At 46.4% G+C, this 26,424-nt stretch overlaps 1 protein-coding gene across 4 annotated transcripts in view; it reads right to left on the bottom strand.

The window, feature by feature from the left end:
* Positions 1-26,424, bottom strand: part of LOC115083957 — a 53,707-nt gene that overhangs the window by 7,466 nt on the left and 19,817 nt on the right. Inside the window, exons 2-4 of one of the 4 annotated variants that reach the window (XM_029588133.1) lie at positions 16,756-16,882; positions 9,826-9,900; positions 9,111-9,212 (exon numbers count right to left, since the gene is read on the bottom strand). Coding sequence is in view for 2 of the 4 variants with exons in the window: in XM_029588131.1 (XP_029443991.1) it covers positions 9,111-9,212; positions 16,756-16,882 (229 nt within the window). In the remaining 2 variants the exon portion in view is untranslated. Of the gene's footprint in view, positions 1-9,110; positions 9,213-9,825; positions 9,901-10,351; positions 10,579-16,755; positions 16,883-26,424 lie in introns of those variants that run through there. The other 3 variants (XM_029588131.1, XM_029588132.1, XM_029588134.1) reach the window with 3 other exon arrangements.

Below are 26,424 nucleotides of genomic sequence, written 5' to 3'. Positions count from 1 at the left end.
TATAGAAAAGTTTTTAAAATAAAAATTAATAAAAATAAATAAATTGGAAGAAGGATCCAACAGAAGAAAATAGGATAATGCATAAACGTTGGCAAGTTAAATGTAAGACATTGATAAAATAGGCTAAGAGAAAATTTGAAAAGAAGTTGGCCGTAGAGGCAAAAACTCACAGTAAAAACTTTTTAAAATATATCTGAAGCAGAAAGCCTGTGAGGAAGTCAGTTGGACCGTTAGATGATTGAGGGGTTAAAGGGACACTTAGAGAAGATAGGGCCATCGTGGAAAGATTAAATGATTTCTTTGCTTCGGTGTTTACTGAAGAGGATGTTGGGGAGGTACCCGTACCGGAGAAGGTTTTCATGGGTAATGATTCAGATGAACTGAACCAAATAACGGTGAACCTAGAAGATGTGGTAGGCCTGATTGACAAACTGAAGAGTAGTAAATCACCTGGACCAGATGGTATACACCCCAGAGTTCTGAAGGAACTAAAAAATGAAATTTCAGACCTATTAGTAAAAATTTGTAACCTATCATTAAAATCATCCAGTAGCTATCCTCCATCCTCCATCCTGAAGACTGGAGGATAGCTACTGTAACCCCAATATTTAAAAAGGGTTCCAGGGGCAATCCGGGAAACTACAGACCGGTTAGCCTGACGTCAGTGCCAGGAAAAATAATGGAAAGTGTTCTAAACATCAAAATCATAGAACATATAGAAAGACATGGTTTAATGGAACAAAATCAGCATGACTTTACCCAAGGCAAGTCTTGCCTCACAATCTGCTTCACTTTTTTGAAGGAGTTAATAAACATGTGGATAAAGCTGAACCGGTAGATGTAGTGTACTTGGATTTTCAGAAGGCGTTTGACAAAGTTCCTCATGAGAGGCTTCTAAGAAAAGTAAAAAATCATGGGATAGGTGGCGATGTCTTTTCGTGGATTACAAACTGGCTAAAAGACAGGAAACAGAGAGTAGGATTAAATGGACAATTTTCTCAGTGGAAGGGGAGTGGGCAGTGGAGTGCCTCAGGGATCTGTATTGGGACCCTTACTTTTTAATATATTTATAAATGATCTGGAAAGAAATACGACGAGTGAGATAATCAAATTTGCAGATGATACAAAATTGTTCAGAGTAGTTAAATCACAAGCAGATTGTGATAAATTGCAGGAAGACCTTGTGAGACTGGAAAATTGGGCATCGAAATGGTAGATGAAATTTAATGTGGATAAGTGCAAGGTGATGCATATAGGGAAAAATAACCCATGCTATAGTTACACAATGTTAGGTTCCCTATTAGGTGCTACCACCCAAGAAAGAGATCTAGGCGTCATAGTGGATAACACATTGAAATAGTCGGTTCAGTATGCTGCAGCAGTCAAAAAAGCAAACAGAATGTTGGGAATTTTTGGAAAGGGAATGGTGAATAAAACGGAAAATGTCGTCATGCCTCTGTATCGCTCCAAGGTGAGACCGCACCTTGAATACTGTGTACAATTCTGGTTGCCGCATCTCAAAAAAGATATAATTAACCAGGTTGTTCTTAACTGTTTGGAACACTGTATCTTGTACTTATAAAATTCAATAAACAGATTACAAAAAAAAAAAAAAAAAAAAAAAAAAAAGATATAATTGCGATGGAGAAGATATAGAGAAGGGCAACCAAAATGATAAGGGGAATGGAACAGTGTTATGTTTTGTAAGGTTTGGGTGGACCCTTGGACAGGTCAGGCTCAGCTCTAGACACACAGGTGGCGGTAGTGAGTAGAAGATGGAGCCCGGCTGGGCTAGTATTCCTCAGGGTGCTGGAACAGCAGTTGCTCCAGTAGCAGTGCTGTAGTGAAAAGAACTGAGAGAATGAGTACAGAGTCCCCAGTATGGAGAAGCCCCGAGATAGGGAGAGCTGGCCCTCGAGGAGCGAGTACCAGATCCCTGGGAGCAGAGACTCATTGGCAAATACTCACGCAGCAGTTCCACATAGGAAATTGCACTGGCGCTGGAACGGAGGCAGGCCCTCGAGGAACGAGTATCTGGTTCCAGGGATACACCTCTGAGGAGTAGATGGTAATAGTACTCACAGATGGTGTCTGTAGCGAATTCTTCCAAGTAGAAGAGGATATGGACACAGGCAGCGAGTTAGGGAACATGGGCCTTGAGGAGCAAGTACCGGCTCCTGATAGCGACCCCCGAGGAGCAGGTACCCCGTTAGCAGAAACGAGTCCAATAGAAGTTGGAGGCAGAGTAGCTGGGTACAGAGAGCGAATCCCATCCATAGGAATCCCTTGCTAACTCAATGGCTAGAAATAAACAGTAGGCTTAAATATCCGGGCAGCATTTGCACCATAGAGGAAATAAGAATGAGGGCCGTGCAGCGCGCGAGCCCTAAGGTACCTGAGGAGCATGGCGGGAGGCAGCGCCCAAGCTGGTCCAGGGACGCCGGAGAGGACGGCGGGCAGATGCTGCGGCAGCCAGACGTCCACAAGAAGCAGAAGGAGTCGCAGAAAAAGAAAAAGTAGGGGGGCACTGACGTCACGCGCCAAGATGGCAGCTTAATCTGGGAGCTCCTGCCGTCTCCCGATAACATCATCTGCATCTATCATCATCTAATCCCACAACTACTTCCAGACTTATTTCAGAGGCAGTGTAACCATTTCTGATGGAGACTAAAAAGAAAAACACAGACCTGCAGCGTTTTTCCTTCCTTAAGGAGGGAAGCCGCGCTGCCGAGGCTCTGCTAGATCGCGAGGCGGAAGCGCAAAATGGCGCCGAATCGCGCCCCGGCAGCCCAGATCAGGAAGGCATGTCTAATATGACCCCGGACCCCCAGGCATCGGAACATCCCACTCGCGCTGAATTTCGTGAGTGGCTTGCAAGCCTCCGTGCCGACATAAAGCATATAGACAAGAGCTTCTGGATCATGTCGAGGAAATGCGTGAGGACCTTACATCACTGGGGCACCAGGTCGATGAGATGGATGTACGCATGGAGAGCCACTACGAATTATCCTCTACCAACAATACTCTCCGTGCCGATAACATTCTCTTGACCACCAAATTAGCAGATCTGAAAAATAGAACGAGGCGCAGTAACCTTCGTTTCCGCAGCTTTCCAGAGACATCAGGCCCAGAAAACTGTCCTGATCTTATTACCAAATTCTGCCTTCACTTACTTTCGGAGGCCAGTCTGAGGGCTCTGCACTTCCCGACATCCGAATTGACCGTGCTCATAGAGATCTCCGGGCACCGCAACCAAACCGTCCCAGAGACATTATAGTGTGCTTTTCGGATTACACAGCCAAAGACCAGATTGCCATGGCGGTGAGAGCAAGAAGCGCATGGTCCTGGGCAGATCATAATATTTCAATTTTTCCTGATCTCTCATCTGCTGTCCTACAAAATCGCCAATCATTCAGGGAAATCACCACTTTTTTTGCGCAGCAAAAAAGTAAAGTACTGCTGGCTTCACCCTTTCGGTCTCACCTATTCTATGGAAGGCATCTCTCATAAGTGTATTCAACCATCTGAAGCGGTACCACATCTTTCTACCTGTGGGCTCTCCAGTACGCAAGTGACATCCAAACCAAATGGTGAGAAAGCTCCACGCTCGCCATTCCCAGCATGGCAAAGAGTGGGCAAACGCAACAGCCGCTTACGCCACCATTCAGGGGGCACTCAACCATGTCCAGACCCACCCTGATATCAAGAGTATCTATTTTTCAGAGCCTTCTTGCTGTTACATAGATAGGATGGACAGCGGGTTGAAAATCCTGGCCCTTTGATGTCTTTACACTGTTCTATTTCTCTATTGGCCAGTATAAGCCTGCTTGTTTATCTCATTACCTCACATGTTGTGGTTGTAAATGTTGATTTATCATCATTCTAGTTACAGATGCTATGGGAGACGGTAACGCCATATTACATCTAAGCGTGTCGTATTCCACTCCCCCCAACGTAGGGGGTGTTACGAGCCTGCTTGGAGGTTATTGCAGGCTTCTTTATCTGTTTGAGGGTGTTTCTCAGCCCTCAGGGATCTCATGCTATCTCTTATATTTATTTTATTTCTTTGTGTGCCATGTATACCACCGCATGTTTTAAATGTTTACTTGATTCCTCTATTCATATTCATATTTTCATACTACTTATGTAAATAATTATTACTAATCATGCTCACAGGTATATTCTATTGTATATAGTAATTTATCTTTGTTCTCCCCCTCTTTTTTTCATTCTCCCAGTTAGGGCACCCTTGTTATAATGTAACTTTTCGCTCCTTTAAATTGTCACTTGTTGATTGTTTCGTTATAATCTATGCTTAGTTCAATGTAAACCGAGTTGATTTGATTTGTATCAAGAAAGTCGGTATATAAAAGCCTTAAATAAATAATAAATAAATAAATATTGTGTATATTATTCCTTTTTATATCTCATGCTATTGTTTACTGGCGTCCGTTACCATGCTTGGTGTTACCAGTGGTGGTATCATTCTTCAACGCTCCATGTCCCGCCAGCTTAGCTTTTCTATGGTCTACCACATGTCATCACCACAAAGACGAAGCTATCATTTCTCTCCATAAATGTTAAGGGCCTAAATTCTCCACAAAAACGTGCTTTTCTGTATAGAGAATTAACGTCCTCCAGTCCCGAGGTGGTCTTTACCCAGGAAACCCATCTCACGGCTCGATATGACTCCTTAATGAAGTCCTCCAAATTTACTTCTCAATATTATGCACCGGCTAACAAAAACGCTAAATATGCCGGAGTGGGCATATTATTCGCCTCGACCCTTGTCTTTGAATGCACAAAATGTATTAAGGACCCTATGGGACGATATTTGCTGTTGTGTATTGTCATCCATGATTGTACTTATACTCTCCTTAATCTTTATGCCCCAAACAGGGAACAGGCTGCATTTTTCCAAACAATCCACCAAATTTTGCTGCAACACACTGAGGGGAAGCTGATCCTCGGAGGGGATTTTAATGTAACACTTTCGCCCCCTCTCGATAACTCCAAGGGCCTTTCCCATAGTGCATCGCATCACACATGAGCTCTTAAAGAGCTTTTCGAGGACCATAACTTAGTGGATCCTTGGAGAGTTAAATACCCACATTCGCACTCCTTTTCCTTCTATTCATCAGCTTATGATTCCTATTCCCGAATCGATTATATATTCATAGATAAAACATTATATCACAGTGTACGTCATTCTGAAATAGGAATTAAATCCTGGTCCGATCATGCCCCCATACTTCTGTCTTTTCAATTGCAAGGAGATGACCACGGATGTCGGTTTTGGAGATTGAATGATTCAACATACATACATGCCTCCACCCGCATCATACATGATTTTTTCCTAGATAACAGATTTGGTAGACTCCCCGATTATACTCTGGGACTCCTTTAAGTCATTCATCCGTGGTCATTTTATATCTGGGTCCGCCCACCTCAAAAAACAGAGAGAAGCAGCCTGTTCTCTTTTATGAGACCAAATAAAGACATTAACACACCAGCATGTCCATAAGGGTACTACCAAAATATTGGTTCAACTAACCAGGGCTCCGGAGGACCTCCACAGACTGGAGGTTGACCACATAGCTCATGTAATGAATATTACCCGTCAGACATACTTTGAAGGAGGTAACAAAGCTGGAAAGATACTGGCTCACCAATTGAAAAAGTTATCCTGCCAAAACCATATTCTCAAAATTAAAAATGACCAAGGCCTCCTTGAATCCACCAATAAGGGCATTACACAGCAATTTCTTAAATTCTACCAAACTCTTTACACAGCTGAGTCCCATATCCAGGCCAGCGATATTGATAATTATCTCCAATCTATACCTCTCCCTCATTTATCCTCAGACATGAGAGATTCACTTAATACTGCAATAACTAGCCCTGAAATTCTGTCTGCTATTCGTGATCTCAAAGTAGAAAAGGCACCAGGTCCCGATGGCCTCACTGCCAAATTCTATAAAATGTATGGGCCTGTTATCGTCTCCCATCTACAAAACCATTTTAACTATTTACGTGAGGGGGGGGGGGGCATTATTACCTGAATCCAATAAAGCGGGAATCACCATCATTGCTAAACCAGGTAGAGATCCCGCCTTGTGTGCCTCCTGTAGGCCTATCTCTCTAATAAATCTTGATCTTAAAATATTAGCTAAAATTCTAGCCAATAGGTTAAACTGCTTCATTGCCAAAATTATCCATCCTGATCAGGCAGGCTTCATGCCCGGTCGTATGGCCAGTGATAATGTGCGCAATATTATCAATATACTATGGGGATCTTCTCAACATCAATTGGATCATATTCTTTTAGCTATAGATGCCGAAAAGGCATTTGATATGGTCCACTGGCCTTTCCTTTTTCAAACACTCACTCACATGGAATTTGGACCCTTTTTCCAGTAATACAATCAAAGGAATGTACGGTAATTCAAAATATAAAAAATAAAAAGGAGAGAAAGTATCAGAACACAGTACTCAATTATAATCTATAGGCTCTTGCTCACAATGGGCTGCAACCAGTATCCTATATATATTTGATAACAAGATTTTACCTCATATACTTTTCCACTTTTTAATAAAAAACTTTATTTAGTAAAAATCTTTCTAGCTATTGCAACCTTTTTACCTCTCAGTGTTGTCTGAGTAACAAAAAAAGAAAAAAGCGTATCTGTTAAATTTCATTGTGTTGGTTCTTCCTATTTATTTTCCGCTTCAATTTAACTTAATCCCACTCCACCCCACCACACGATCATAGTGCTCAAATGCAACCAGAGTATCCCGACATTGGCAATGTGTCGACACTTTACCGTGCCTGTATCAGGGGCACAAATAAATATATCAGACTGGTTGCAGCCCATTGCGGGCAAGAGCCTGTGGATTATAAATTTTATATTCCCATGCTTTATGGTATGCCTCTTATGTTTACTTATTAGGTATATTATTAATTTAAACCATTTTGACCAACATTCATTGTAAAAGCGGTATATAAACCCTTTTAAATAAATAAATATAAACAAATAAAAGACAGGAAACAGAGTAGGAGTAAATGGACATTTTTCTCAGTGGAAGGGAGTGGGCTGTGGAGTGCCTCAGGGATCTGTACTTGGACTGGTGCTTTTAAATATATGTATAAATGATCTGGAAAGGAATGCGATGAGTGAGGCAATCAAATTTGCAGATGATACAAAATTATTCAGAGAAGTTAAATCACAAGTGGATTGTGATAAATTGCAGGAGGACCTTGTGAGATTGGAAGATTGGGCATCCAAATGGCAGATGAAATTTAATGTGGAGAAGTGCAAGGTGTTGCATATAGGGAACAATAACCCTTGCTATAGTTAAACGATGTTAGGTTCCATATTAGGAGCTACCACCCAGGAAAAAGATCTAGGCGTCATAGTGGATAACACATTGAAATTGTGGCTCAGTGTGCTGCAGCAGTCAAAAAAGCAAACAATGTTAGAAATTATTAGGAAGGAAATGGTGAATAAAACGGAAAATGTCATAATGCCTCTGTATCGCTCCATGGTGAGACCGCACCTTGAATACTGTGTACAATTCTGGTCGTCGCATCTCAAAAAAGATATAATTGCGATGGAGAAGGTACAGAGAAGGGCTACCAAAATGATAAGGGGAATGGAGCAGCTCCCCTAACAGGAAAGGCTGAAGAGGTTAGGGCTGTTCAGCTTGGAGAAAAAATGGCTGAGGGGGGATCTGATAGAGGTCTTTAAAATCATGAGAGGTCTAGAACGGGTAGATGTGAATCGGTTATTTACTCTTTCAGATAATATAGGAGGCACTCCATGAAGTTAGCAAGTAGCACATTTTAAACTAATCGGAAAAAATTCTTTTTCACTCAGCGCACAATTAAACTCTACAATTTGTTGCCAGAGGATGTGGTTGGTGCAGTTAGTGTAGCTGGGTTTAAAAAAAAGTCTGAATAAGTTCTTGGAAGAGAAGTCCATTAACTGCTAATTAATCTAGTTGACTTAGGGAATAGCCACTGCTATTACTGGCATCAGTAGCATGGGATCTACTTAGTGTTTGGGTACTTGCCGGGTACTTGTAGCCTGGATTGGCCACTGTTGGAAACAGGATGCTGGGCTTGATGGACCCTTGGTCAGACCCATTATGGCAATTTCTTATGTTATCATCTTGCAGGGCTTCTGGTGCAGACTCTGCACCATTTTGGTAGCTCTTCTCCAGATGGTTTCCTTTCTATGTCCTTTCAGAGAACGGCCTCCAGAACTGGACACAATCCTCTAGGTGACCTGTACAATAGCCTAATCCAATGGTATTCATTCCCAGCACCTGAAAGTTGCCAAAAAGTTAGATTTTCAGGATATCCCTAATGAATGTGCACAAGATAGATTTGCATGCACACTGCCTCCATTGTATGCAAATCTGTCTCATGCATATTCATTAGTGATATCCTGAAAACCTGACCTATTGGCATCCCTCAAGGACTGAGAGTGGCATAATAACTTCCTTTTTTCTACTCATTATGTGCCTGTCTATGCACTCTAGCATCTCTCTTTTTTGTTTAAACGAAATCTGCAAACTAACTGGATTCCTTGACTAAAAGGTAAGTAAATATATATTGGACTGCAATTGTGGATATTGCAGTAGCAGTTCAGAAGGATCAGGAGTGGGTCCCTGTAGAGCGCACACATTCCTCCTCTAACCAACCCTGCTGCTCACCCTCTGCTGCTTTACCAGGTGCTGCTGGCAAGTGACCAGTGCAATCCACTAAGGATTTTATTCTCAACCTGAGCAGGGGAAGGGGAGGGGGCAGGAAGAAGCACAAAGCAATGGGCCTCTTTCCTGTTTCCCTGTGCTTATTCTGCTGCAGTGTCAGAGCTTCTCCCACCCGAAGGCACGACTCATGATGAGAAGGATGCGTGCATCTCCTGACCCAGCAAGTCTTCCCTCAGTCATGTATCTGAGCCTAATGGCTGCATCAGGTATCGCGTGTTTGCTCTGTTACTAAAACACTCACTGGCCCTAACCCAGCACAAAACCAGGGCAGACCGCACCATTTACCAACAGTCTGCCGGGCGGTCTCGATAGCACACGGAGTCCTTGCTACTCACTTGTGTTGGCCGCTGGGATACTGGAAGCAGTGTCCTCCTTCACCCAGGGCTCCTCTCCTTGCTCAATCCGGGACACCACGTCCGGCTTCTCAATAGGATAACCTGTTTGAGGAAGGACAGAGAGAGAGAGTGAGACCACAGTAACTCGCAGGCTGCAAAATACTGGCACGGAACCTTCCAAACAGATTTTCCAAGCTTTCAGTTGTTATGTTGGAGAAGATGCGGGGGCTTGAGTCTTTGGCAAAACAAGGACCCTGGTAATGAATCTACGAATACTAATGAGTAGCATAAGGTCAAGGAAATATATATATAAAAAACTGAAAATGAAGCCAATATTAATTTATATAGGACCAGGAATATACATAATACTGCATTCACAGTCGTCGTCCCCTTCTCCACCCCAGAGGGTGTATGGGTGTTTTGGCCATCAAACTACTGCAATACCCACTAGTCAGAGTCAGGGTGAAGGTGTGCTGGGTTTTGAAGGGAGCCAGTGGCTGTGGCCTATGTCCAAGGACTGCGACTGGGAAAGAGAAGAGGGTTAAAAAAAAAAATGGGAAAAATCCCTGGATTGTTTTGAATGTGGTTTCACGGCAACATAGTCTGACAGAAGCAAGTTCTAGTTCCAGCTGGAAACCCAATAGGGCAAGAGGCAATTGCTGGGCCGGAAAAAGAAAAAAAAAAAAAAATCACACAGTAAAGCAGAGTTGCTTACCTGAAACAGGTGTTCTCCTAGGGCAGCAGGATGTTAGTCCTCACACATGGGTGACCTCATCGGATGGGATGGAGCCTGGCACGGAAAACTTATGTCAAAGTTCTAGACACTTTGACTAGGTACACTGAGCATGCCCACCATTTCCACCCGGGGTCCCTCTTCAATATCGTAACATAGAATTACGATAAAAATAAAATAATAAAAAAATAGGAGAAACCCAACGCCACGGTGTGGCGGGAGGGTTTCACGAGGACTCACATCCTACTGTCCTAGGAGTACACCTGTTACAGGTAAGCAACTCTGCTTTCTCCTAGGACAAGCAGGATGGTAGTCCTCACACGTGGGTGAATCCCTAGCTACAGGCTGCTCCCCCAACACAAAAAGGGGACCAACAGGCACCTAACCAACTGCCAATGGGCACAACAACCACAGTGCTGTTGGAAACAGAGGGGGAGACAGCCTGAACCCGGGAGAGTTGGGTTCTACACCTCAGAGAGATTCTGAAGGACAGACTGGCCGAACCTACCGTCACATCGGCCATCCCTATCCAGGCAGTAGTGTGATGCGAATGTGTGGAAAGAAATACACGTCACAGCTTTGAAGATCTCCTGCACGGGAACTGCTCGCAAGTGAGCCACTGACTTTGCCATGGCTCTGACAGAATGAGCCTTGACATGGCCCCTAAGGTGCCGTCCCGCCCGGGCATAACAGGAGATGCAATCTGCTAGCCAATTGGGATAGTGACTGTTTGGCAACGGCAACTCCCAATCCATTCCTGTCAAAAAAAAAAAAATGAAAAGTTGGGTGGAGTGTCTACGGGCTTCTGTCTGCTCCAGGTAGAAGGCTAAGACTCTCTTGCAATCCAAAATATGTAGTGCTAGTTCACCTTGGTGTGAATGGGGCTGGGAAAGAATGTTGGCAGGATTCATTCATTTATTTATAAGCTTTTTTTATACCGGCATTCGTGCGGACATCATACCGGTTTACAGTATAACAGAAATGCTAGAAAATACATGTAACAGGGAAATAATAAAACGGGGGCGGGGGTATATAGAAGTCAGGACAGAGAGACAGTGCAACAGAAAGATAATTTTTTAAACAAGAGTAAATTATTAACATGAGAAACTATAAAACATATCTAGATGGGGAGTGTCATAATTGCTAGGTTCATATACAAAGGAAGCATAATCACAAGAGAGTACATGGCAAAGGAATCAATTTCTGGTGCCTGGTAAAAGGAGTCAATTACTGGGTACAGGAAGGTGAGGGAGAAACTTAATCGGGAAAGGATGACTGGTTAAGATGGAAATCTTTCACCACCTTAGACAGGAACTTAAGGTGCGTACATGGGACCACCTTGTCATGATAAAACTTGGTATAAGGTGGATAAGTCACTAAAGCCTGGAGCTCGCTGACCCTGTGTGCTGAAGTGACTGCTACCAAAAATATGACCTTCCAGGTCAGGTACTTCAGATCACAGGTGCGCAGCGGCTCAAAACGAGCTTTCATCAGCTGAGCTGACACAGCAGGAAGCCTTAGGGGAGGCTTCAACTGAAGCAGGCCCTACATGAAATGTACAGCTATAGGCTATACAGAGATGGATGTACTATCTACACCTTGGTGGTATGTGCCAATTTCAGTTAGACAGACTCTAAATGGAGTTGGTTTTCAAGCCAACCACCGATAGGTGCAGCAGTTAATCAAACAGTTTTTGTGTGGAGCAGGAGAACAGATCTAAGGCCTTCTGCTCACACCACACAGAAAACCTCCACACGGAAAACCTCCTACGGACTTTCTAGTAAAAGGCTTTCTAGAAGCTATCAGGACCTGAGAGACATCTTCGGAAAGATCAAGCGGCTGCAGAATCAGCCTCTCAACATCCAGGCTGTGAGTGACAGGGCTGGAGGTTGGGATGCCGGAGCCTGCCCTGATCCTGCGTGATGAGATCTGAGAAGTCCCCAGAATGATTAGTTTCTGGAAGGACAACTCCCAAAGGAGTGGAAACCAGACCTGTCTCGGCCAATGAGGGGCTATGAGGATCATAGTCCCTCGGTCCTCTCGAAGCTTCAGGAGAGTCTTCGTTACTAGAGAGATTGGAGGATACGTGTTCAGCTGACCCTTGCCCCAATGGCGAGCAAAGGCATCTGAGGCTGGTTCGCTGTCTGACCTGTACAGGGAGCAGAACTGAATTACCTTCCTGTTGCAGGGGAATGTGAATAAGTCCATGTCTGGGTTTCCCCAGAGGTGAAAAATACGATTCACTACCCCCTGGTCCAACGACCACTCATGGGGTCTGAAGGCTTGACTCAGTCTGCTATCACATTTTCCATTCCGGCCATATACATAGCCCGGAGCACCATCCCGAGGGATTAGAGCCCAGGACCAGTTCTGGACTGCTTCCTGACACAGAAGGTATGACCCTGTATCTCCCTGCTTGTTGACATACCACATCGCTACTTGATTGTCTGTTTAGATCAGGAAAATTTGGTTGGACAACAAATCCCTGAAAGCCCATAGAGCTTATCTGATCACCCGGAGCTCCAGGAAGTTGATTTTACATTGTGCTTCCTGGGTGGACCATAGGCCCTGGGTGTCCTGGAGAGGTGGGTGATGCGGTTGTGAGCCTGAAGGTTCTGGGTGGCCTGGCACCAGTGTGGGCTCTGCGCATGTGTAAATGTGCCAAGGTAGTGACATGGATGGTTGCAGCCATGTGGCCCAACAGTCTCAACATGTGCCGGGCTGACACCTGCTGATTCTGTTGAATCATCGCTGCTATGGACACCAAAGTGACCACCTTGGAACACAGCAGGAAGGCTTTTGCCTGAGCCATATCTAGCAGGGCTCCTATGAAGTCCAACTGAAGTGACGGGCTGAGATGAGACTTCAGGTAGTTGATGATGAACTCTAGTGACTCCAACACCTGGATGGTCAAGTGCCCCTGCCTGAGAGATGCTATTGACCAGCCAATTGTCCACGTAAGGGAAATCATGCAATCCCAGCCTATGGAGGTATGCCCCCATCATGGCCAGACACTTTGTAAAGACTCGAGGGGCAGACACTAGTCCAAATGGCAACACTGGAAGCACTGTTTTCCCACCACAAATCTGAGATACTTCATGTGACCTGGAAAGATCTCAATGTGAGTGTACACGTCCTTTAAATTGAGAGAGCATAGCCAGTCCCCTTTTTACAGGAGGGGAATCAGGGTGCCCAGGGAAACCATCTAAAACTTTTCTTTTTTTAGAAAATTGTTCAAGGCCCTCAGGTCTAGGATGGGACGGAGTTCCCCTGTTCTCTTTGGAATCAGGAAGTACCGGGAATAGAATCCCTGCCCTCTTTTCCCTGGTGGGACAGGCTCAACCACTTTGGCTGTTAAGAGGGTGGAGAGCTCCCGAAATAGTACCTCCTGATGTACTATTGGCCCCCAAAATGTGTATGGAGGAGAATTTGGTGGGACACCCAATAGATTCAAATCGGTACCCTTGGCGAACGTTGGACAGAACCCACTGCTCCAAGGTTATACTGGGCCACCGACACACAAAGAACCAAAGCCTGCCTCTGACCGGGGATTCCAGCATCTCTGGTACAGGTGGCTGGCCTATGCTCCCTATGATCTAGTCAAAACCCCGTCCCATGATTTGGCTGGGGCACCAGCTGTGGCTTGGGAGAGCTCACTGCTGCCTGGGATGGCTCAGAAGCTCACTCTCTGTGAAGGGGAGCGAGGGGCCGGAGGATAGAACTTTCTCTGGTGGTAGAAAGACCTCCTCTGACCATGCCTTGCAGACCTCCTAGCTGAGGAAAGCAGGTCTGAAGTGCTGGCAGAGAAATACTGGAGGATCACATGGTAATCCCATAACTGGGCCACTGCTTCCCTCACCTTATCTCCGAAGAGATTCTCTCCCATGCACGGCCAGTCAGCAAGTCTTTTCTGTACCTCCAGTTGGAGATTCGAGGCCTGCAGACATGCCATTCTGCAGACGCCAATTCCAGGCTGCAAATACTCTCACTGCCGTCTTGAAAACACTGTAGGTGGCGCACACCTCGTGTTTTCTGGACCCCAGGTCCTGATGCACCAGTGGCAAGAAGGTGTCTTGCTGCTGTTGAGGCAGCCACTCGGCTGCCTCCTGCACCTGCTTCCAGAGGTGGCGAGAGTATTGGCTCATGTAGAGCTGGTAGGAGGCGATGTGGGCAATCAGCATTGTCCCCTGAAACACCCTCCTCCCAAGAGCATCCATTCGTTCCTCTGGAGGAGACTGTTTTGAGGGGAGTCCCTCAGAGGATTCTGTAGTGTCGTCCTCCCAGGCATCACATGGGGCCTCATCCTCACTGTAATCTGCAGGCGATGAGGCCCTGGCTGCTCAGCCTTCATCTAGAGGCCGAGGCACCAGTAGCACCTGTGCCGGCCCAGTCAAAGCTGAATGGGGGGCCGCAGGCCTTGGTGCCACTGCCTGCCTCGATGGAACTTCCTCCTCGGAGGAACTGGCAACGAGCACCACTTCGGTCAGGGGAAGCATCAATGCCTGGCGGGGCACCAATGGCTAACTGGGTAGATAACACACCGATGAGCACATTAAGCCAATCCAGCAGCAGTTCCTGCAGGGAGAGCACAGGCATCGATATAGTCGGTGCTGCTGGCTTGATGCCCCGCAGGGCCTGATCAACCACCAGCTGGGCTCTCCGCTCCAACTCCTGAAAGCTGCCGATGCCAAAACGGCCTGGGAGGCAGTAGGTGTGGCCAGATCTTCCTCAGATTCCTGAGGTGGATCGGCGACAGACACCAGGACCAGAGGAGACCATCATGGACTCCCGGCATCGATGGAGCATAGGCACTCCTCACTGCAAGACTGCTTTGGAGGCATCACAGCAGAGGCCGGTGCCTTTCCGAGCCCGGCACTGTGCATCTAAGGCACCGTGCATCAAAGGTGACCAGTGCCGCTGCTTCCTCGGCTTGCCTCGGTGCTCGGCCTGGTCTTTTCCTAGTGCTGAAGTTGATGACAATGAACCCAATGTCTTCGACCTGGAAAAGACTAACAGGGGCCAGTCCCCGGTGCCCCTTATCTGCCAGCAGCATCGATGGAGCCGACAGCCTTGCTTATGTCGATGGCTTGATGTCCATCGGTGCTGCTACTAGGTCCTTCAGCGTCTATGCCACCGATGCTGACGTTGATGGCTTGGACTCTCTCACCCTAAAGAGCTTCTCCATCTTGACGAGGTGAGCGCGACATCCCTTCGGGGTCATTTGGTCGCATAGGCGGCAACCTAAACGTCATGCGATACCTCCAGGAAAAGGATACACACATCGTATGGGTCTGTGATGGACATAGTCCTCAGGCACTGAGGGCATTGACGGAAACCCGACAAGGCCATGATGAAGTGAACCGAAGGAGCAAAAACGAGAAGCGGTGACGGCAGGCGACCAATGCAGGTGGGCATCGCTTCCACAGGGAGAATGGAAGCGAAATAAAACTTACCGAACCGCCGAAAATCTTGGCAGGAGACTAAGGAGAACCAGAGAGGAACCCATTCCGAGAAAAGACAAGAAAAGGACAGAAAAATCGGTAAAAAAAAAAAAATGTTCCAAGGCAATTTTAAACAAAATGCCACAAGCTCAGAAAAACCGCGATGCGAACGCCCCTTGGAAAAAAAGAGACTGAAGAGGGACCCTGCGTGGATATGTGGTATAGAGCATGCTGGGCATGCTCAGTGTACCTAGCCAAGGTTCTAAAAACTTTGATATAAGTTTTTTGTGCCTGGCTTCATCCAATGCTGTCACCCATGTGTGAGGACTACCCTCCTGCTTGTCCTAGGAGAATGGAGATTCCTGCATACCAGGGGTAACTCATTACCTTGTTTAACCATCCTTTACATTGGGTAAGGTGGTTAAGAGATTTCTGCTGGCTGGCTCAGTAACGATGCTACACATTGCTATGCAGAGGGACCTGGGTTTGATTCTAGGCTCAGATCGTCTGCCCCCCCTCCCCCCCCCCCCAGGTCAGCCGGTGCTGAGGGGAGAGGAGAGGGAGTTGTAGTCATTGCGCAATGGTGACACCTAGTGGTCAGATTTAAGGTTTATGTCTGCAGAGTTCCGGAAGGTGCATGGATGACCTAAGGTAAAAAAGGGGGGGGGGGGGGGAGGACGCTATAAAATACTGGTGAATGAAAAACTCAAGGCGCCAGATCCCAGCCCTGGTTTCAACTGAGCTAGAGCCCCAAATGGGCAGGAGGAAACTGCCAAGTCAAAAAAGCAAAGAAGGCTCCCAAGCAGCATTCCTACAAAGATGTACCAAGCGCACGCCTGAGTGAATTTGCTGCAACTGGAAAAAAAAAATGGAGTCCTCCTCTAATCCACAGAACAGCAGTGCAAGCTTCCCTTGCATTCGCAGTCCAGCTCTACTCATTCAGCCTCTGTTAACGTGCAGGCTTTGGCTGCTCTACTGAGAATGCTAACTGCCTGCCAGGGTGCCCCAGGAGCCAGAGGGCAGGGGTCAGCACCCTGGCTTCCGACTCGGGTGACATCCTGAGGCATACGTTCAAGGCTTCCTCTGCCAGTGACCTTGATCACTGCCGGTAGGACTTCTAGGATGCGGCTGAAAAGTCCCACCAACTCATTTTGCGGGGGCAACGGAGCAGCTGCTAGACATACGTGATTCCTAGACTCCGCCTGAGCCTAGACTCGCCTGGTCCTAGAAGTAACGAGCTTTAAAGATGGAACATCAGCCTTTGTGGAGGCCTCTCACTTCCCAGCCAAAAGGATTCACAGTAGCTGAAAGGTGCGAGTGTCTCCCCATGAATTATCAAGGGGAAGCAGGCTTGTTCACGAGGGGTTGTAAACCATGGTGGGGGTGGGTGTTTATAAGCAGCCTTCCCATTTCCCCCCTCACTATTGCCAAATCCCCCTCACATCATGCCCAGTAAGAGGCCAATTTTTACCCATTGATGCCAGCGCTTCATAATTCTCCTGCATCGTGGTCCGGTACAGCTCCTTCTGCCAGTCTTCTAGCTTCCTCCACTCCTCCAAGGAGAAATACACTGCAACGTCATCAAACGTAAGCGGTACCTGAAACGCATTAACGTTACATTACTCGGTGCCGTCTCTGTGGCCCGCGCCGTGCCTAGTGCCTTAGCCAATGTGCCCAGGAGTCGGAGAGAAGGGGGTCGGCGCCCTGGTTTCCAACTCAGTTGGCATCCCGAGGCATGCGTTCAAGGCTCCCTTTGTTAGTGACCTTGATCACTGCCAGCAGACCTTCTAGGATGCGGTTGAAAACAAGGCATTTTATCTTAATTCAGCCTTCCAGTTAAACAAAATTACATATATGGCTTATAAGGCAGCCCAGCAGCTTATGGTCTATTCAGCATAAGCAGATGTGCTCATATCAATGAGATCATGTCGCCTTAGGTGTGCTTAAATGGCATTTTATGTGGTGGTATTCTAAACTCGGAAGTGTCTGGGGTCACTGGCCAATCAAATTATTTTTGACCCATTCCATTTTAAGTATTGAATAAAAACTGCAATACAGTTGATGCTTCTTTGGGGGCATGAAACTTCTTTTCCTGTTGCATGCACCTCCATAAATACGCTAATTACTTCATAGATTTTTTTTTTTTTGTCACGTATAGTGCACGCACGCCTGCAGCGCAAAGTCAAACAAATTTATTAAGGGCAGTCGTAAACTCTGCAAAAAAAAGCGACAGCAACCCTGCCCTAAAGAAGTTAGACCCTGGCGTCCAACACAGTCTGGCTATGTCCTGATGTTTTTTCTGCAGGTCCAAGGTCGGCATGAACAAGAGTAGAAAGGGAAACTCGGCCAGTCCAATGGGCTTATTTATGCTGATGTGAAGTACGGAGCCTGACTTAGCACAAGGATTGTCATCGTTTTGTGCTTAAGGCAGGGCTTCCCAAACCTGTCCTGGGGAGCCCACAGACCGTCGGCTTTTTAGGATATTCACAATGAATATGCAAATTTATCTCATGCATATTCATTGCGGATATCCTGAAAACCTGAGTGACAGTGGGGGTCCCCAGGATAGGTTTGGGAAGTCCTGCCTTAAGCAGAAAGAGAGAGGTCTTCTTTGGGGTTTTGCTTTCATATGTTGAACAGCTGCATCGATCCATAATCATTGATTAAAAACAAGAAATAGATCCAATTCTTTGGATCTGCCGGGTACTTGTGGCCCGGCCTGGCCACCGTGGAAGACGGGCTGCTGCGCTCGATGGACCTTGGTCTGACGAAGCCTGGCCATTGCTTATGCTCCTATCACTATCACATGCTTCTCCACGGTTTCAGAATTCAAAAAGGCCACGCAAACCCTTAACCCTATTAGCCATCCGGACAAACCGGCACCAACATTGTTTCTGTCCAGAATGTTCCAACCAAAAAATGTCCTTCCACACAAGAGTTCCTCTCAAAATGTTCCCTGCTCAGAGATACTTTGTTCTTGTACCCAATCATTTATTCAGAAAACTCCTTTACAAGATACCCTCTAAAAAATAAAAATAAAATTAAAAAAAGGGGAGGGGGGAGGGAATCATACACCGCCCGCTGCACCTCCGCAGTGCTTGCCCTGCATACACAACCCAACTTTCCAAAGCGTCCGCTTTACAGTCTTTGCGTGCTTAAACAGATGTGGGAGATTTACGTTAATATTTTATAAAAAATGTGCAGCTTGATCCTACCCGGTTTCAGATTTGGACCTTTTTGCTTATAATCAGATTATTCATTTTTTCGCTTCAACAAAGGTGGGTCAGGAGCTCACAAGCAGGGCAGGTCTCTCTTTGAAAATTACTGCGCTCAAGATAAGCTTACTAAACCTCTCTCTAAGATTTACGCCCTACTAAATCGCGATCCCCAAAAGAAAATGGCATATCAACTTGCTTGGGAACAAGATCTGGGGGAGGGGGTGTATGTTGGAGGACAAAGACTGGGATCAATGCTTCTTAGCAGTTAGCAGGAGTTCAGTCTCATCAATAATTAAGGAAAATGGGTATAAAGTACTCTACAGGTGGTATTTAACTCCGGTCCGATTGAGCACGAATGGCCACTGCTATTACTGGCATCAGTAGCATGGGATCTTCTTGGTGTTTGGGTACTTGCCAGGCTCTTGTGGCCTGGTTTGGCCTCTGTTGGAAACAGGATGCTGGGCTTGATGGACCCTTGGTCTGACCCAGCATAAGAGCATGCCATACTGGGTCAGACCAAGGGTCCATCAAGCCCAGCATCTTGTTTCCAACAGTGGCCAATCCAGGCCATAAGAACCTGGCAAGTACCCCAAAACTAAGTCTAGTCCACGCTACTGTTGCTAGTAATAGCAGTGGCTATTTTCTAAGTCGACTTAATTAATAGCAGGTAATGGACTTCTCCTCCAAGAACTTATCCAATCCTATAAGAACATATATCCATTGCATGGCAATTTCTTATCTTCTTATACTGGTTCTGATGAAAGGTGTTGGAAGGTTGTGGAGCTAGAGGCACATTTATACACCTGTAGTGGGAATGTCTGGACTTTGGGAAGCTATGGGATGCAGTGCTTGATTTCATTGACACCTTGGGAGGTGTTCGGGTACCTAAGGATTCCAAAGTGTGTTTATTACGTATACCACCAGCTGTGGGGAGACAGTTTTTTCCAGCGACGGGTTCAGCAGGTGCTTACAGCAGCTAGGTGCGAAATTGCTTATTGGTGGCGTACGCCTCCTATCCCTTCACTGAGAGATGTTTGTTCCCGGCTCGATAGGGTGTCTTATATGGGAACGTTAACTGCTATGAGCAACAGGGTGGCAGATTTGAGAAAATTTGGCACCCCTACACACAATGCAAATAGAAGTTCTCCACATGATTGTTTAAGTTGGGCTATTGCTGTGGGTGGAATGGCCCTGGAGCACTACTGCACGGGTCCTATCTGGGTTGTGGTTCTCCCTGGGAATTTTACGATTGGGTTGAAGAGAGAATTGATGGCGGTATAATATCATTTACAAGGGTGTTTTATTCTAACCTATTACTTCCTCTTGGGGTCCGTATGCTTTGTACTGGCTCATTTCTTCTTGGGTAGTCATCTTTGTTGGCACATATATTTGTACTTATATACACCCCTTTATTCTGTATAAATACTCAGTCATCACAGGGATTTGGAGAGGGGGTGGGGGTATAATAATGAAAAGACAGCAGCATTTGAATGATAGTTTATTTTATGGTTGCACGTTACCTGGAAAATTGGTTCTTACCTACTGTGTATTAACAGGAATGAAAATTAGATCAGTCCAAACCAGCAGATAGCGGCAGAGAGCAAAACTTTGAGGCTGTGCCCTATAAATGAGAGTGCCACCTGCAGCCCTTCAGTATTAATCTGTACCCAAGCTTAGAACCAAAAAAACATTTAACTTACCGGGCGAACAAAACACCAGTACGAATACCCCCAAGCGTGACCAGACTGCTGAAGGTCCACAAAAAAACTTAACACTCATGAAAAAATATTGGCGTAAACGAACTTGGTAACTTAAAACTGCAACCCTTCTGAACGCAGTAGCACAACATCAGAAAAATTAGTCTTTTGGTATTGATATCAGGGGGGGGCCTCTGGACTGATCTGTGGAATTACCTTTCCTGAACATACCCAGATCAGTCCAGACCAATGGGATAGACCAAAGCTCTCTACACTGGGCGGGATCCCGAAAGACCCGCTCTCAGCACACCTTCACCAAAAGTAGGAGACACGTGCGCCCGCACATCCAAGCGATAATGAAGAGAGGACCACATTACGGCCCTACAAATTTCCTGGGAAGAAAGTAATTGACATTCTGCCCAAGAAGTTGCCTGAGCTCTTGTAGAATGCATCTTCAGGCCCGACGGTACCGGTTGACCCTTGCTAATGTAAGCTGCAGCAATAGTTTCTTTCAACCAATGGACCAAAGTAGCCTTAGACACTTTTCCCCCTTTCTTGGCTCCACCAAATGCCCACAAAGAGATGATCCGATCGCTGAAAAGAGTTGGTGACCTTGAGGTATCATAAGAGAACTTGCCTCACATCCAAAAGATGGAGATCTATCCCCATCGCCGGATCCCGAGACCACTCTGGAAACCCTGGCAACTCTACTACCTGATTCACATAAAAGGAGGAAACCACCTTTGGCAAGAAAGATGGGACCACTCGCAAGGACACTGTCATCATCAATTCGCAAAAACTGATCCGACACAAGAGAGCCTGAAGCTCCGAAATTCTCCTTGCCGAGCAAATTGCCACCAGAAAAACTGTCTTAAGAGTCAAAGTTTTCAGAGAAGTGTATTTCAAAGGCTCATAGGGTTCCTCACAGAGAGCTCATAAAACCAGATTGAGACTCCATTCCGTATTGGGGGCTTCAAATGCTTTACCCCTTTCAAAAAACGAAGGACATCAGGGTGCGAGGCCAAATTCTCCCCCTGTACTTTACACCCCTGACACAGCCTAGGGCAGACACTTGGACCTGGAGAGAGTTATACGCTAGACCCTTGGATAAACCCTGCTGCAAGAATGCCAAAATCTGTGGAACGGGCACGACAAGGGGATCCCAGTCTCGCTGATCACACCAGGACTCAAACACTTTCCAGACCCTGATGTATGCCATTGAAGTGGAAGGTCTTCTGGCCTGGAGAAGGGTAGAAATCACCTGCTCCAAAAAGCCTCTCACGCGCAAGCGTCGCTTCTCAAGAGCCAAGCCACGAGACAAAAGTGATCCTCCTGATCTGAAAAAATGGGACCTTGGTGCAGAAGTTCTGGCAAATGGACCAGCCGATCAAAAATTTTTTTTTTTACCCTTCGAGACCTCCTTTGGGTAGGCGCTAATTTCTAAAAGTAAAATGTGCGGCTTGGCTGCACATTTTACTTACTGAATCGCGCGCGAATACTTAATAGGGCCCTCAACATGCATTTGCATGTTGAGGGCCCTATTAGGTTTGGCAGGTTGGACGCGCGTTTTCCGCCCCTTACTGAATAAGGGGTAAGGGAAAACGCGCATCCAATGGCGGGTTAACAGTGCGCTTCATCGGAGCACACTGTACTCTATCGGCCTGAATGTAATTCAGTCCTTGGCTGTTTGTCTGTATGGATCCCCTTTTCTTCATTCCCCCTGCCGTTGAAGCAGAGAGCTACGCTGGATATGCATTGAAAGTGAAGTATCAGTCTTTCTCCCCTGCCGTTGAAGCAGAGAGCTATGCTGGATAAGCATTGAAAGTGAAGTATCAGGCTTATTTGGTTTGGGGTAGTAACTGCCTTAAAGCAAGCTACTCCCCGCTTTTTTGTGAATGCAAATCTATTGATCCTCCCGAATGGGAATATGTAAGTATGCCTCCGGGAGGTTCAAGGACACCAGGAACTCCCCCTTGCAGTCCACAGCAATCACTGTGCGCAGTGTTTCCATTTGAAACCTGGGAACCCGCAAACTCCGGTTCAACTTCTGCAGATCCAGTATGGGGCGGAAAGTGCCCTCCTTCTTGGGGACCATGAAGTAAATGGAATATCGTCTGCACCATGTTTGCCTGGAGGAAATGGAAGAATGACCTCCAACGACAGCAACCTTTGAAGTGTCCCTTCTACCGCTGCCCGTTTGCTTTGGGAAATGCAACACAACTCCAGAAAGGACTCCTTGAGAGGCAGAGAAAATTCTAAGGCATAACCGTGGTGAATAACCTCCAATACCTACTGGTCGGAGGTGATCTTGGCCCCACTCCTCAAAACCAGGATAACCTGCCCTCGACCACCACAGCTGAGGAGTGGGCGAGCCTGATCTCATTGGGCTGACTTTCCGCTTGCGGCTCCCTGACCTTAACTGCCTCTGGACGACCTACCAGGTGCCCGAAAGGAATGTTGCCGGTTAGTCTATTGTTTAGCGCCGGAGGAGGAAGCTCCTTTCCTGGGGCAAAATCTGCGCACCTCCCAAAAATGGGGTCAACTCGCAAAAGATCTCTTTGGGTTTTTCTTATCCTCTGGGAGGATATTCCCCTTGGTCTCCCCCAGGGACTTCATAAGCTGATCCAGGTCTTCCCCGAAGAGCAGCTTCCCCTTAAAGGGAAGATTACATAACTGAGTCTTGGACGAGATGTCCGCTGACCAATTACGCAGCCATAGGAGGCTCCACACTGTAACTGCAGAGACCATACCTCAGGCGGCTGTGCAGACTAGGTCAAACAAAGCATCCACCACATAAGCTATCCCCACCTCTAGATGAGCCACTTGAGCTGGAGATAAGTGTCCTGAGGATGACGGGTCCTGAGGCTTCTGAACCCAACATAATCAGGCACGCTGCATCAAGCTCGCACAGACGGCTGTTCAAAGACCCAAGGAAGAAATCTCAAAACATGTGTTTGAGCTGTAGTTCCAGTTTGTGATCCTGAACGTCCTTAAGAGGAGCCGCCTCCGTAACTGGAATTGTAGTTTTCTTGGTGACCGCGGAAATCACTGTGTCCACCTTAGGGATCTTGAGGCGATCAAGATGTTCCTCTGACAGCGGATACAACTTCGTCATTGCCCTTCCCACCTTGAGACCCAACTCCGGGGACTCCCACTCATGGTTAATGAGCTTTTGAATCTTCTTTGGGATAGGAAAGGCACTGGGAGGTCCCTGAAGCCCATCCAGGACCGGGTTCACTCCCTCATTGTCGGACTCCTCTTGAGACATTTTGACCCCTAGTTCCTCCAGAACCTGGGGGATAAGTGGACGGAGCTTTTCTTTCTTGAAGAGATGGACAACTCAAGGGTTATCACCATCTGAGACCTGCCCCTCCAAAAAGGCCTGATCCTCCTTAGATGGATCTGGATCCGGGAACTGATCCCCATCCAGATCTGCCCCTGGAGAGGAAGAACCGTCACCCTGTAGGTCATCCGAATCCACCGGATCCTCAGGTTCCCTGCTGCCCATACGGTCCAGGCTCTTTTTCGCTTGGCGGACTTCTGAGAGGGCTCCTCTGGGTTCCCCCGGGACCTTTTTGAGGAGGTGACCTGCTTATCCTTAGGTTGCCTTTTAAAAGACCACTAGCTAGAAAGGCTTCATGCATTAGAAGGATAAATTCAGGAGAAAATCTCTTAGCACACAAGGGGTCCCCCTCAGGCTCACTATTGGAAGAATCAGTGCTCTCCTCTTGTCCGCGCCTCGACTCCAGCACCACAGGGGAAAGGAGGGGCAGGCCATGAACGACCTGCTTAACAGCCTGGCTCCCTTTAGAGCTGTCCCTGTCCGTGAGAGAAAACCCAGGGGACCTATCCTTGGAATACGCCCCAGTTTCTACTGAATGGGAAGATCCTCTGTCTCTCGAATCTTTCACAGACGACACCCCCCCCCCGGCCCATGCACAACTCGTGCAGAGGGAAGAGTCGTCGAGAGGAACTGACGCTGCACCGCAGACCTTAAAAGTCTCCATAGCTGGCCAATTAAGATTCAGCTTTTTTTTTTTTACGCACGGGGATCCCTCCCGAAGACGGGCCTGTCAACGAGGCGAAGTGTGCAAGAGGCGCGCTACCACAGTGCCTTCGTCGCCACACGGGAGGCCGAGCAGGGACGGTAAAGAAAAATGGCACGCGCACCAAAAATACTGCCTCAGGCACCGCGCGTCAGAACACCACTGCTTTCCCTCTGGGGAAAAGGCCAGCAAAACCCTTCTGTAAACCGCGGGTCTCCCACTCCCCACACAGGACCACACTTACATGGTCTGACTGGTGCCGACCCTGACAAGCAGGCCAATTAAACTGGCAGAGCTGCTGTGCTCAGAAGAAGTGAAGAAAAAAATAAAAAAAAATTTTTTTAAACCCTTAAAGAAATACTTCCCTCAGCTGGCAGCTGTCGCAAGGAGGGGACCTCGAGGCATAGAGCGAGCCAGTCCCCTGGCTTTCAGTGGCCCTGGAAGCAGCGGGCTAGCATTGCCAGGGGTATTCGCCTGGCTTAACCCAAGGGATGATCTGAGAAATCAAGACCTAGCAATCTGGAGGAGCAGAAATCAACCTCTGAACGTCAAATCAGTCAAGGACTGCAGGTATGCACCTCTACCATCTGCCGGAGGCAGAGAAATACTGAAGGGCTGCAGGTGGCACTCTCGTTTAGAGGGCACAGCCTCAAAGTTTTGCTCTCTGCCGCCATCTGCTGGTAGGGATGCATAACCCAATGGTCTGGACTGATCTGGGTATGTTCAGGAAAGAAATATTTATAAAGGTTTCACGGCAATGTGTGTTCTCATTGTGCTGTAGTTCATTTAATAAACATTAAATTACAAAAAAAAATAAAGTGTAGCTTGTTTACAAATTCTCCATATTCCTGCCCCAAAAGTATGTGTGTATGTCTGCAATGCAGGAACACACACACTTTCTCTACCCATCTTATGAAAGTATGAACGTAATTGCAATAATTTGCACAAAACAGCCCCACAATTAAATGCAGAAGTAGGTATTTTTATAATTGATTCTTTATTAGTTTAATTCATATCACAAAGAACATGAATAAACAAAAATGAAAAAGAGAATATATACCATCGGTATATAAAAAGAGTATATATCCATCGGTATATACACAAACAAAGAAATTCTTAAACCCCAATGGTGCTTATAGTCCCCATAACTGAAGCCGCCTGCTCCGAGTCTCTCTACCAGTTTCCCAGAGCTATTAGTTATCCAACAGTTTTATCTTCTAAAAAAGTTGAGATGGATCTACAAAAACAAATTTGTTCTTCTGATATGTTATAATACATTTCCATTGAAACTGTAAATAAAACAAGGCACCAATAGAGAGAACCCGAGGTTTTAACGGAAGAAATTGCTTCCTTCTGATCTGCATCTCTCTAGAAATGTCAGGAAAAAACAAAACTTTATAACCCAAAATAAAGATTCCTTACATTTAAAGCACTGCTTGAAAAATATATCTCTATCAGAGTTCAATGCCAACTAGGAAAGTTCAATAAACAAAGGTTATGAGACCTAAGTTTATTTCCTAATAATTCACATTTAAAATATAAAAGAATACTATCTTTAATTCCTGCCAGCTAGCATTGATTCTATAGCTGAAATCCTAGCATCAACTTCCTTTAATTTACAGACAGTAAATGCTGAGGAGCAGTATTTGAAAGTTTAGAATCAATACCCACAACCACCTTCCAAATATCTTTGAGTGATATTTCTCCCGGGACAGACAAAGACTCTGATTCCATCATTCCAGTTCCAGATGGAAGCTGGAACTGGGGTCGGTATTGGAACAATTAACTTCCCATATCTCACTGTCCCACCTGTAAACCTGTCGACGAATCAGTGTCCACCGACTGAGAAGTACAACCACCTGATTGTTCAAAATTACCCTCTTGCTGAAAAATTGAACCCAATGGAATCAGAGGGGGGGGGGGGCGGAGATCTCACTTCTGGACTTAAGGGGACCCCTTTCGAGTTCTGTCCTCACACTGCTGTGCAGGTTTGAACTGGAAACCATGGGGGTCGATCCATGGGGGTCACTTACAGGCATCGAGCTGGAAGCTTGATGGATACACGAGGCTGCCCTTTCCTTTTCTTCCCCATGTCTCCAATGTCCTCTTATAAGGAAAAAAAACTCTTCATAAGGGGCGCGCCCCTTTGGCCTTCTTTTTAGGCCCCCCCATGCTCCGA

This window comes from Rhinatrema bivittatum, chromosome 2 (genome assembly GCF_901001135.1).
Source record: "Rhinatrema bivittatum chromosome 2, aRhiBiv1.1, whole genome shotgun sequence".
NCBI classification, from domain to species: domain Eukaryota; kingdom Metazoa; phylum Chordata; class Amphibia; order Gymnophiona; family Rhinatrematidae; genus Rhinatrema; species Rhinatrema bivittatum.
Note: the sequence above shows the minus strand (reverse complement) of the source record. Positions and strands in the feature narration are given on the sequence as shown.